This window comes from Sebastes umbrosus, chromosome 5 (genome assembly GCF_015220745.1).
Source record: "Sebastes umbrosus isolate fSebUmb1 chromosome 5, fSebUmb1.pri, whole genome shotgun sequence".
Lineage (NCBI taxonomy): Eukaryota > Metazoa > Chordata > Actinopteri > Perciformes > Sebastidae > Sebastes > Sebastes umbrosus.
Window position 1 is genome coordinate 2,454,782 of NC_051273.1, and position 14,358 is coordinate 2,469,139.

General features: G+C 41.0%; 1 protein-coding gene across 11 annotated transcripts in view; it reads left to right on the top strand.

Moving 5' to 3' along the window:
* Positions 1–12,947: 12,947 nt before the first annotated feature.
* The window catches only part of LOC119488331 (ephrin type-B receptor 3-like), a 64,206-nt gene continuing 62,795 nt past the window's right edge, over positions 12,948–14,358 (top strand). For all 11 annotated transcript variants that reach the window (XM_037769893.1, XM_037769902.1, XM_037769896.1 and 8 more), the window contains exon 1: positions 12,948–13,734. In XM_037769893.1, coding sequence (XP_037625821.1) covers positions 13,671–13,734 — 64 coding nt within the window. In that variant the 5' untranslated portion in view covers positions 12,948–13,670. The remainder of the gene's footprint in view (positions 13,735–14,358) is intronic.

Below are 14,358 nucleotides of genomic sequence, written 5' to 3' on the forward strand. Positions count from 1 at the left end.
GCTGCTGTCTGTCAAACGCTTGTTGTTGGGTACAGTCATGTGTTTGTGTGCGCCTGCACAACTGCATGAATTCATCCCCTTCTGCCATGTGCAAAATACTGCACAGGCCTGTCTGTGCATGGGTGCATATTCTTGAGTTACATACCAAATAACCTTCTCTGCCAGGGATCTTGCCCTTCTCTTGGTCGCTCTGCCAGTCGGCTGTCACGGCACGCATGAGTAGAGAAAGTGAGACGTCCTGTGCCATTATTCCAAACCTCATGTTTAAATCCGCACGACCAGCTGCAGTCGTCATTCAGCTTTTAGCTTAGACGGAATAGGACATTTGAGAGTTATAAAAAAATATTTAAAAGTATACAAAATTACACAGTCTAAAGAATAGGTCATCCCAATGTCAACGCATTTAAGTTGAGTCAACATTAGTCACAACACAAGTTTGCTGAAAGTCGGTAAAAGTGGCTGCTTCCTCCGATACCAGACGATAATAAGATAGTAAATCATGTGTCAATCATTCCTCCCGTACCTATAGCAACATAACTTGTTATGACTCATGAGCAGGTGAAATATTATGAGTTGCAGCCTTGCAGCACAAGTTTCTCTTGTTGCCTCAAATATCGATGATGTAATTATGTGTAAGTGCACGGACAAGTCAGAGCCCCGAGGCACAACAATAACGCTGCCCCGCTTCGTCTGCCTCCAGTCTGGTGGAGGCCGAGACAACTGTGAAACTGTGAGGTGATTGTGAGTGTTTTGTTTCGTCCACGGCTAGACTTTTATGTGTTTATGGGGTACTCATCGAGGTCATATTTACGTAAAAGCAGAAAAAAAAGGAAGTACAGTCATAAGAACATGGAACTGCATCTGCACAGACGTGAAAGATGAAAGTTTAACTGCTGCAGTTGTTTGCAGAAGTGAGAAAGGAGACGGGGTTTGAACTTCTGCTCTTAAGCGATGTGCTTTCATACTTGACACAACTGTTTCTGTCACTTTTCACCAGAACAAGTGAGTGCAACGCTGTGCGTGTCTTCCAGTCTGAAAGGGTTTGCCGTCATTCCCATATTTAGATGATAATCAGGTCTCCCCCTCTCTATTTGTCTCCCCCCCTCCTTCAAGCGTGGCCGTTCAGGTATAAACTCTTTTGATTTCCGACGGGATTGGACGACACTTTGTACTCACTAGTACTGTGATACCACTAAAGACATCCCATACAACGACATTGTTTTGGGACAGAATTCTAAAAATATGGTCAAATAAAACCAAAACTATCCACATTTCGTTTTTACATTATTTGAGTGAACCAACCCTTTAAAGCTGCAGTGGGTAGAAATGGAGCAAATATATAATAAAAAAAAAGTTATTATTATAAAACGGTCACTATATCCTGACTGTAGTGCATGAGACAGGTAATCTGAAAAAAAAAACATGTCTCCGGTGTCCTCCGGTGCTCCTAACGGCATCTGCAAGATTTCACAGACCAGAGGAAAACAACCAATAAGAGCCGAGCTGGAGTCTGACGTCTCTGAGTAGCTGTCAATCACTCGTGAACTCCGATCAAACGGTCAAACTAGGCAGTGCTGATGAAATATGAATCAATATTCTGTTACTGTAATGCCTATTTCTCTCCTCAAATGTTTTCAGAATCATCTTGTAGTGTACTGTTTAGCTGTAAAACGAGAAAGTTTGTGACCCGGCAGCCATGTTGAGATCAGTTGATGAAATACAAAGCACCGCCCACCAGCCGGAGCAAACTTTCTCCGTTTACAGCTAAATATTACACAACAAGATGTTATTGAAAACATTTGTAGGCATTACAGTAACAGAATATTGATTCATATTTCATCAGCGCTGCCTAGTTTGACCGTTTGATCGGAGTTTGCGAGTGATTGACAGCTGCCTCCGTTGAATGAACAGCCAATAGGAACGCTCTCTCTCTGAAATGACTTGTGATTGGCCAAAGGTTACTATGGAGTTTTTGCCCAATGATGCCAAAAACCTTCTACCTACTGCCGCTTTAATAGTAGATGTGATGTAACTTTGTTATTTAGGTAGCTGGAACTATAAGTAGCAAATAGCAACCTGAGCAATGTGGCTTCTTACTTTTATTTAACTATTAAAGGATTAAAATTCCAATCTCTTTTGTCCATGTTGGTACCGTGACAGTTACTGACCTGTAGATGAGGTAATGTTTGTGGCATGGTGCCGCTGTGTTTTGCTGCTTTACATGCTAACTAGTGCTCAGGGAGTCTCATCTGGTACGGAGGAGGAAGCTAAAAGGGAAACACACGCACACACGCAATTCCATGCCATGCCATGCCATGCCAGGGTAATAAGTACTTTGGTTACATTACGCATACGCTAAGGTAATAAAGCCATAGCACGCACACACATACACATGCACAGACCACCTCACACCCACCCACACTGAGGTAATAAGGGCTTGGCTTACACATAACCACACTCACAGACATACACACTGAATGACTACAGTCTTGCACCATCTTGCCAGGTGTCTGTGCTCCCTCAAAACATGCCCAGTAGTCAGCGTGCCACGCAAAAGACCAGCTGACACCCTGTACTGTACCTCTACCGCCTCTGCAAAACTCTCATTAAGATGCATTTGTTTCAGATGATTCAGCAGTGCTCTCTTTCAGGCAGAGTCATTAGAAATATCACAAGCATTTACCAAAATATGTGAGTGACATTTCCTATTGGGTGTCCAGATTTGAGGGTGGTGGTGATGGTGGTGGTTAAGGCTCTCTGCTTCCCATTACACAGCTTTTGGGTCATGGTGTGTCGTATACGAGTGGTGTGATCATGCAGAGAAAGAGAGAGAGAGAGAGCGGCCGGATGGGAGCCATGTTGAATGGTAGCGGGTGCTAAACTGAAACCATGTGCTTTTGTGGTTAGAAACGTTGTCATGACTAACTACCTCTGGGAGAGCCGGAGTCGAGCTGGACACTGAGGGGGGAAGAAAATCCCTTTTCACCTGGCTGACAGTAACTAGACAGGGACGATTTGTTGCGATTTGATGCCCATAAAAAGTAGACGCCAAAGCTATTGACCTCCGCTTCAGACGATGGCCTCAAGTAAGTCTTCTGTATGAGATATGAGAGTAGCGGTAACGACACCATCACAGATTTTGATGCTCTTTCCAATCCCTCCAGTCCTGTTTAATAAGTTAATATCATGGCTTGTTTTTCAGGGATGTTTATAATGACCTCCAGTAACCTACAGTAGAGAGCATCTGCCACCATTTGCCACTGTTGGAACCCTCAGACTGCATGGGAGATTACATTTTGCAGCTGTACATGCTGAAAGGTCAAGGGTCAACAGAGGGTTCCTAGGTATGGAGGAAGAACGTTGCCCACGAGGGAGACACTGTGTTGACATTGTGTTTGGACACTTTGAACACTGTTATCTCAGACAGCGTGAGGCTTTGGGCCAATCAATCATTCTGTTATTGGACCAGAACCGGTGATTATTCATCCTGGACCTTTGATATTGGCTGACGTCATATGAGCCTCTTCCTTCGCTCTTTGTCTGGACTTTGTCCTTGGGAATTTGTCACGGGCTGTACTTTCTTCAAAACATTCAGTTAGTAAAGTGAATTGAGTGCTCTTATCTCAGTCCAACGTGAAAGTAATCCACCGCCGCGTTGGAACCGTCCAGAATATTTATGAATCCAAAGCCATTTTGTTGGCACGAGTTAAATTTGAGATATTTTGAGCTCCACCGTGGTTGTAAAGAGACAGCATATAAATCTGGAATGTGCAGGCAGGCGGACCTCGGAAAGCAGAGAGGTAGCAGGTCGCACATTTGGAAGTCCATGCATTTACAATGGCAACGATAGTAGCAACACACGGGGTTTTTCCATTGTGCTAATGGGAAAAGCTGTGAAGCGTACAGCAGTGTTTTTTTCTGCTGGCCAATATACCTGCCCTGACCTTCCCCCCACATACTCTGCCACTCAGGCCAGACAAAATACTGTGATACAGAGAACAGAGGCATGGTGGCAAAAGAGCAGCCAGAGAAAAAACAGGTTTGAGAAATTGAGGGTTGAGAGAGAGAGAGAGAGAGAGCTGTATGGACTGATGTATATTTGCTTTATGACTTTTAGCAAGTGCTTTTGAAGTGAGACCATATCCATTTTGGAAACACGGTTAAATATGATGATAAACAGTCCCCTCCAGACATGTTTTAAAGGGTAAGTTCAGTATTTTTCAACCTGGACTCTATATTCCCATGTTTTGGTCTATGTAAGTAATAGGGACAACAATTTCTGAAATTGATCGAGTATTGAGGGAGAACGTTGTAACAGGCAACCGCAAAACGAGCTGTGAGGGCAAGTGAGCAGCGTCGATGTAACATTAAGTCCACTAAAAGTGCTTGTTTTTGCCGCTGACAGGCTCAGATTGGTATTATAAGTGCCTGACAACATTATGGAAATGACCCTACAGAGAAATAAAATGTTTTCCTTTCGTTCGATCCGGTCTGTTTGTTATTGTGCCCAAGTCTCGCGCAAAGGGAAGTCTCGTTGTGAAATCTGTGAAATCTCTGGCTCAAATAAATAGGGGCGGCCGTCGAATTCGAAGACTTCATCCACTTTGTTGAAATCATCTAAATATTCAGCCATGACATTGAAATCCTTTTAGATAACACTAAGCTACGCTTTCTGTACTCCAACACAACAAACTCTGCCCGGCAGGCACTCGCGTTTCCACCATGGATGTATTCCTCTATTCCACCGTTGTATTCCGGCAACACATCACCTTGCCAGATTTCAGAACGAGGCTTCTCCTTGAGCGAGACTCTTTCCATAATGTTGTCAGACACTTATAATAACAATCAGAGCATGTCAGTGACAAAAACAAGGACATTTAGTGGACGTAAATGACAGTGCCAGCTTGCCCCATTAGCACCATGTTGCAGCCGTCTACAACGCTCTCCCTCAATACTGAACCAATTTCAGAAATTGTTAGTCAGTTAGACATAAAAACATGGCAAAATAGGATCTACCCTTTAAAGCCCCCAAAATATGCTGCTTGGAATAATAATTTGTGTCTCATGTAGTTCAGAAAACGTTCAGTTGCTGAGTTAAAAAAATCTTGAAATGACATCTACCCCTTTGGCCCCTTTCAAGGTCAAACATTCAAGTGAAGCAACAATGGAGGGGGACTTTAAATGTCAATCTTTCTATATTTTCTTTTACAGGTTACAATTATGGTACACCCTATACCAGCCTTTGTATACGCTAGACATTGTTTGGTTTGAAACTGTCTGACACACAAGTGATGTTTAACAGCAACAGAAAGGGTTTTGAAAGAGGAAATTATATTATGACTAAGTAGTGACACTTGTGGTTTTGTAAGAGATTTGTGAGAGAATGTGTCATCCAACTCAACATATTTATTCCAGCACCCTAAATGCTATACTATAAATATCACTGTTGCTGTTTTCAAATTCCTTGTATGTGTACACACATAATGCTTGTTCAATTATGATTTTGATTATGAATGTGGACACAAATGTTGTGACAGCAATATGTGACAAACTGGACGTCATGTAGAAATATCGGCAAATTGAGTTTAAGCAAGTTGAGCAACAATTAAAGAGTATGTATGCCCATTTTCAAAATGCATACATGCTATTTCTATGGGATAGCCAAAAATACGAGTAAGCATGAACAACTCTCTCAAAAATCCAAAAACTAGAGTGCTAAAACTCAAATATGTGATGTCATAGGGTATAAAGTGTGGAGCTGCTTCATAGACAATGAATAGGGAGGGATGTTATAGATGACACTGAGAGCACTCAGGGGAATATTCTTAGTATATGGGTACATTTTCTGTTTCATAAATGACAACACTACCATAGCAAAAAGTAGGGCTGTCAAAGTTAACACGTTGGCGCAAATTTGTTTTAATCCCACCAATTTCTTAAAAGCATTAAGACAACTTGCAATCAGAGGTTGTAGTGGGCTCAGTTTTAAAGCTAGAGTGAAGATACTACTATCATATGAAAATAGAAAAACCTAAGGAATCCATTGTCTATGTCATAGTAGTTTCAAATGTTCGCTAGATTTTGGCAAGGAAAAATTGGCATGGCCATTTTCAAAGGGGTCCCTTGACCTCTGACCTCAAGATATGTGAATGAAAATGGGTTCTATGGGTACCCACGAGTCTCCCCTTTACAGACATGCCCACTTTATGATCACGAGCAGTTTGGGGCAAGTCATAGTCAAGTCAGCACACTGACACACTGACAGCTGTTGCTGCCTGTTGGGTTTCAGTTTGCCATGTTATGATTTGAGCATATTTCTTTATGCTAAATGCAGTACCTGTGAGGGTTTATGAACAATAGTTGTCATTGTTTTGTGTTGTTAATTGATTATTCTAATAATAAATATATACATACATTTGCATAAAGCAGCATATTTGTCCACTCCCATGTTGATAAGAGTATTAAATACTTGACAAATCTCCCTTTAAGGTTCATTTTGAATGGATACAAAATGTGTGAAAAATTTGTGATTAATCGCGATTAATTACAGACAATCAAGTGATTAATCGTGATTAAATGTTTTAAGCAATTGACAGCCCTAGAATAAAGCTCATTTGGGTATTAAAAGAAAACAAACATCTCCCATTAATTTTCTATGGAGCAGCTCCAGACTTTATACCCAATGACATCACACGTTTTGAGACTTACTTCTCTGGTTTCTGCCTTTGACAGAGAGTAGCTCATGTTCACAAATATTGATTGAACTTTCCTCGTCCATAGAAATAACATATTGGAATTCTTAATTCGGGTGGTGTTCCCCTTTAAGGTTTGTGGAATTGAAACCCTGGTTGAGGTTAGGATGAGGCTTGTCTTGTGGTTTTACAATCCTCATTTATAGTTACAGGCTTCCCCTGAAGTAAGGAACTGAACCTCCAGAGTTTGTCAGAGCTGGAGGCAAATGTGATCACTTTTACACCAAGTCAACCTCAATACCTGATTTCCCACCATGTGCGCGCCGTGTCATACTACTGTCTGTTCCTGTCCACGTTCTCTGTGTATCCTGTCATCGTGCTGAAAGGTGATTTCTCTCACTTTTTAGTCCACGCAGCGTGTAATTTGCTGTTTGTCAGCATGTGTGTACGCACACCGTGACACCGTGATCCTCACGTGTGTATGACTGCGTCTATCTATGACTGCCCGTCTGCCTAAATGCCTGTCTGTCTGTACTGTCGGCACAAAGACAGCGGGGTCGGGGTGATGGGAGGTTGAGTCATAAATCTGCAGTCGCCTCACAGACAGCGAGGTATATCTTTTCTGTTAAGGTGCTGAAAGGTGATAGATACTCACCAGAGACAGACAGTAGCGGGTTGTGGCAGAGTGTTGGTGGTGGTAAGGAGGGTGGGGGGGGGGGGGTCACAGCGAGACAGTGGATTTGGTGTTGGGAGTGTAGACGGGGGGTGGGTGGATGATGGTGGTCTTGAGGGGGTTCAGTTGAGGCTGCGTTTGTGATCCTGTGTTAAGTGCTCGGTCAGTGGTGAAGGCCTTTAGGATTAAACCCCCCAACCCTCCCCACTCCCCAAAACTCTTGTAAACAGCCCCCCTCTCACACACACACACACACACACACACCAATCTCTGCCTGGATTCCAGCTTTGAGCCCTTGTGAGATTCTCCAGAGCCTCCCACCACCAACTCCTCCTCCACCAGTACCACCAGTACTCTTTGCCTGTTCACACACACACACACACACACAAAAGACACTCACCATTCCCCTAATATCGCCAGAGTAAAGCGATCCCCTCACACTCACATCACATTAGTGCTGCTATTAGACCGTACCCAGACATAAGGGCTACAGGGTGTGTGTGTGTGTGTGTGTGTGTGACGTCTGCCAGAGTTTTATGCATGCTAGAGGGGGTGTGTGTGTGTGTTTGTGTTTGCGTCCGGGCATGTGATTTGTGAGGGAGGAAGGGAAAGAGAAGTTAAGTGTGTGTCAGGAAAGGTCTCGGGCTTATATGTGTGTGTGTGTGTGTGTGTGTGTGTGTGTACGTGTTGCGTTTTAAGAGAGAAAGTAGAGACACTGATATCCTGGCACGAGATGAGTGGGAGGAAGGATGGATGAGGTTAGCGAGGTTCTGGCGAGGGCGCAGTAGGTGTAAGCTTGAGAAATTTCCATATGGCAGTAAAATGTCTGCCACTTTACTTATTGAGTTTCTAATGTGTGCCAGGTGCTTCTCACGAACACTTAGCGGACCGTTCCTCCGTGTCTGTGTACTGTATAATGTGTGTTTGTTTTAAAGTCACATTTGGACACACAAATTGTGGACTCCGAACAAGATCTGCCGCTGCTTCGGGACAAAATTGGCATCCACAATTTCAAAGCATTGAGAAACTAAACTAAAATATCCTCTTGTCCTCATTGTGGAGATTATAGGGTAAAGGTAAGGGCAATGGTTAGGCATGTTTTGGTTATGGGTAATGGTTACGGTATGCCTCCAGGAAAAAGAAATATCAATGTATCGTCTCCAGAAATAGACCATCAGCACTCATCTTGACCCGCTACAGTATAACACGGCTGTATATACAGTTTTACTGCTGCCATTCATAGACAAGAAAACTCTCAACCGTCAAACCGGACCCACACTATAAAACATAGAAAAATAAACCCGCTCCAAAAGTTTTGTAAAAACCAAAGCGTAGCTACGAAGCACAGAACCGTTGATTTATTAATGTGGACGTTCCAGTCATTGGAAAAAGTCCCCCACCACCCCCCAGCGTGTTGGTTTATACCAAGCCCATAGTTATGGGTTGACACACTTATCTTTTACATTGGCAAACAGTCGGGGGTTCAACAATTCTCTGAGACTTAACCCTGGTAATCTTTTGTTTATCATAGACCAAGACTTTTGCTTTCTGATCTTCTGGAAGAAACCTTTAAAGGTGAAACGGACCCCCGACTAAAATTGATGTTTTTCTTTTCTTAGCAAAGTTGCTCTAAAGTCTTTCTACCTCATTTCCTTTTAAGAGCAGCCATAAGCGTCTAGAAGTAACGGGGGTGGCAGTCGTGAACTCCGTGTGCTTCTGGTTGCCCTTTAATGGCGACCAGGCAGGAGAGCCGGGGCTTCGGTGGTTTTGGCAACAAACGGGACAGTCCTCTTTGAAGCCCCCGCAGATCCTCTTACCCACGTCGCTTCACTTATAAAATCATTTTCCTTTCAAACGGACTATGTTGCTGTGAGTTAGACAGGAATTCATGTGGGAATCTGACAAATTTGGTGTCAGCGAGACCTACCCCGAAAATACCTTGACTAAGTCTAAGGGAGCAGTTCATAACTTTTTCTCTACTGTTAGTTTCTGAATATCTCATCAAGACCAAAACGCGAAAATATTCATCATAGAAAATACAATAAAAAGCAACAAGAATTAGGATTTTATTCACATTGATTTTTTTTGGATAATTACACTATATATTAGCGTTGTCACAATATCAGATTTATTTTCTGCGTGATTATTATTGTTGCAATATCTATAGAAAATAATAATAATACAAATAATGCTATCAATCAAATTTATCTTTAAACTTTGTTAATTGTGAGTTTTGTGTCTTTTTTGGCAAATTAATTACACTCAAATCCAAGTGTAGGGAGGTGGAGAGAGAGTCTGTAACCTTAACTGCATATATAACATTATTTAAACAATATTATCATATGTGCACTATTAACATTATATCAATATTTCATTATTAATATCATGGTTATCATGCTATATTGCAACACCTCTACTATTAGACCTCTACTACATTTTATATAAATACATACACACACACACACACATATATATATATATACGTATATGCATCTAATATTTCTTTGTAAAAATGCTAACAGTGAAAGTTACTGTAAAATGAATCCGTCATTTACCACAGAAAACAAAAATGTCCTCTGAATATTATATTTGTAGTATTTCTTAAAGTATATATTTACAGTAACAGCCTGTATACAACACCAACAGCAAAGCACTGTTAATAACACAGTACTGCTGTTGTTATTAAATTATAGTAAATCGTACAGTACAGTAAAATAAAGTACAATAATATTCTGTATGTAGCCCCAACATCTAATAATACAATAAAATTATTGTTAAGACGACATGAGTACAATTTCTATCAGTGTGTTATCCTACATGCTGGACTGCTATGTCATCAAACAACAGCATTAATAATCACAGGAGCAAAAACAGACTGTTGAAAGGGAATGTTGCAAATGCACTGTTAATAACTATAATACAAGCAGGGGTTATTGATTCATGTATTTATTTTCATTTAGTATTTTGGTTAATTTTTGGTCTCTTAGCTGATCTCTGTTCACAATAACAACAGTTCATCTCGTAAAATGTTCTTCTTTTCATCCTAATAGTCATTCTACGGGATATAGTTCTCAGACACGAGGGAACACAACATGAAAACATCCCTTTGACGAGCTGGCCTGCAGAGAGTTATAGAGTTTCTCATTCACATTCAGGAGTCCAATCGTTTTCCTCTGTGGGCGCTCCAAAATCCAGAATAAAAAATGAAGTTAAGTAAGGGATTGGATTTAGGGCACTTGTAAAAGTGTTGCAACATTTCAGCCAACTGAATCCATAACACTCTGAAAGCAGAATTACAACATATTAACAACTCTTTAAAAGTAACTTTTAAGTTTTAATCATGCTGCAATATTTTGACAGTCTAATCTGAATGAGGGTTGCGTTCAAATGTCTGTTTTTGATCAAAATAAAATCAAAGTACTGGAAATATTTCTTCTGAATATTTAATAGCTTAAAGGTAATAGAAAAAAAAAAGTTTTAACATAATTTTAAAATATAAATCTTGAGATGGAATGGGAGTTTTGGTGATGACAAACTTTGCTGATCACTCTAATACTGAAAATAATTCACACAAATCAGCCAAAATGGCACAAGATTAACTTTTTTTAAACTATTTATTACCAGCCAAACATCTGACACATAAAACAGAGACACACAGCAGAGCACATCTGTCTGCTTGCACCACTCAGGAAATGGCATCCAATCACCTTTTTAACTTTACACTAACACACCAGTCATTTGGCTCCACTCTGACATTTCACAGGTCCAGTTTCCTCACAACACCCAAACACATTTTCTTCATATATGTGCAGAACAGGCGACAAATTCCATTTTATCAACATAATTGGTATTCCTCGCACACAGAATAAAAAGTGGGAGCAGCCTGACCATATACTGCAAATCCCTTTACATTAACTTTAGCACTAATAACTTTATGTGAACTTCTTTCTTATCTCCAAATACACCAGTGAACACATCAATATTCAACATGATTAATAATGGAGTCCACTCCTTGCTGTGTATTAGCCTGGTATTAATGCTGACTGTGCCAAGTTCAGCCTGTCAACTCTGGCTCTATTATATATATATATATGTCTGACTTAATGAAGTGCAGCAGTTGGTTATTACTAAATTAAACTAAACAAATTGGACTCAATATTAAAGTAATATTATTGAAATATTCCCAATACATCAGGATGCCTATAAAACTTTTGTTTTATCAGCAGCCCTGTGATTCCTCCCACACATCACAAGGTTTTATTTGACTGACCAAATGGTTATTTCCGTCCATTTAAAGCACCATAATGAGCCCTAAAACTGAGAAAATAAGCATGAAGGAAAAAGTAAAAAGTTATATTATGAATGGTTGCCATCTGGACTGAAATGCAAAATTCTTGACAGATTTTTTCAACTTTGTTTACTGCAGTTTTAAGAAGACCGAAGTGGTACAATAAAGCAGCTGTAAAGGCAGAGAGATTGAGGATCCTGCTGTAAAAGCCGGTCTGGAGTCGTGACAGACAGAAAACCCCTTCCTCAACATATTTATACTCCAAAGGAACAGGAAAAGTAAATTGCAGGTCTGTAATCCTGCAGGAAAAAAAACACTACCTGCTCTTTTTTTTCCCAAACCAATTGAGTTAAATGTCTCAAACACAAAGGAGCGATTTAAATAACTGTAGTTCTCCATATGTTCCGCGTCGCGTCCAGGAAAGTTGCGCAGCTTTTGTTAGAACAGAAAACTTCACAAATCGAAATTAATGGAAACCTTTGATATTTATCACAATATATCATTGAAGTTTTAATCTTAAATTGCACATTTTATTCATCCATATATTTTTTTTCGAAACGAAGTTTACAATATAAACGCACTGGATGCGATGATGTCACCGTCATACTCACAGAACAGCTCCAAATAACCGATGCGCATTTTTCTTTTTTTAAATCTGGAGTCTCCATAGTGTCCACCGGAGCTTTTTTTTCTTTCCGAAATGCTTTAATATTTTTTTTAGTTTGAAGAGAAATAGTTATAATGAAAGCAGAAACTTCCTTTTCTTCTCCTCTGCATCGAAACGGAGCGACCCGCAGGGAGGCGCTGTGTGTCCATGTCTGCACACTATAGTACTACATGGAGCTGCTGGGAGGGAGTCCCAGGAAGGCACAGTGACACGCTGCATTTAAATATATAAATAATAATAATAATAGAAAAAAAAAATCACAATTAAGACATTAATTTAAAGCTTGGTTTGCAATATTCAAGTGAAGATATAATTCAAAATGTTGCGTAAAATTATTCCACAAATATTCTATTTTTGGTCACAGAAATGTTATAAATCAAATGTCTTGAGAAAAAGAAGATGCTGTCTGAAACAAAAGACTGATAAATAAATAAACATGTTGTGAATGCAGCCCTTGTTTTAAACAGACAGTGATTTTTGATTTTTGATAATAAATGTGAGACTAAATGATTGTCAAGGTAGACATTTTTTCAATGCAGCTGCTCCAACAGTAAACCCTCCTCCTCCTCTTCCTCCTGGTGCCCCCCCTCCCTCTCTCTCTCTCTCTCTCTTCCGTTATTCCTCCAACCAGCTCGTGCTCTTCATTCCAGTGCACGAGCCGAGCGAAGCAGACGGTCCAACCCAGCAAAACAAGCAGCAGCCAGAGCTGATAAATTCGCTCTCAGGGAATAAATAATATCTGATCTATTAACCGCGCGGCTGTTTCTTCTTCACTGCAGGAATACCACTTCTTCTTCTTCTTCTTGATCATCGTGGACGCATGTGAGCGCGCACATGCCCGGCTCTGGACTGTATAATAGGACACCATGGCTCTCTGACACAAGTGCGGCTCTTCTGACAGAGAAACAGAGAAAGTCTTTTGGGGATCTCCTCGCTGTTATTTCGCCTCTTATTGACTAACAACGAAAATACTGCTGGGAATTATTCTCCCTGGATGGTGCCCGCGCGGACTGGACTACCTGTTTTCAGCTGAATGCGAGAGGAAGGGACTGCTGGAAGACTTGCTGCCTTTTCTCTGGTTTAATAAGAATAATAAGGTTGGAGATCACTGAAAATCGAGAAGGAGCTGCTGCTATATTCGCACGTTGCGCAGGGTGTTATTTCCTCCCAAACGCTCACCTTTACGCGTTTTGGTGAATGGGGGTAACTCTGGTCCTGGAGGCTTGACACCACTGGGACTATTGGGACTGGGTCTGGGACTGGGACTACTGGGTCTGGGTGCGTGGAGCGTCGGATCACCCTTGTGTTCCCTCTCTCTGGGTCTATTTACATGTCCGACCTGACTGCTTTATGACAATGGATTACTTTCTGCTTTTATGCAGCCTCTTGCTGCCCATGGTGTTTGCCGTTGAAGGTAAGAAATCTCATTTTTCATTTGGTGTTTTTTTGCGTTGCAGGATGCCTAAAGATGATTTTTATTCCGAGCCAGCATACCCCTCTCTCTCAGAGTTTGGGCACCGCAGCGGGTGAGGCTCCTGTATAGTAGTAGTAATAGTCCATATACCCAAATTCTTCTTTTCTTTCTTTTTTTTTTTACCATCACCGAATTAAAAGTAACGTTTCATTTTCTAAGTGGCCATCTGGCTTGTTTTAAGAGATCACTAATGGCATTATTGGCTTTACGCAGCTGAGCGCTGTGTGGTGGCCGGTGCAGCTTTTTCAATACACACAATGTATTGTAATGCGCGTCAAAGGAAAGCTCATCCATTTCAATGGTATAGTTGTGGATTGTTTTTTTTTTTGTTAACACCATCTATTGCCGACTGCTGGTGCTTTTCTTCGTCACTTAAAGGAAATTAGCTCCTCACTGTATCTCACCAGGGAGTCACCCCCCCCCCCAACCTCTCTCTCTCCAGACACTTTCCCTCAGGTCGGCTGCGTGTATTTTAGGGCTGTGTGTGTGAGTGTGTGGCCTTTTGACATGTGGACTGGCAGTTTGAGGTCAAAGTATACACTCAAAAAAACATTAATTGTCTAT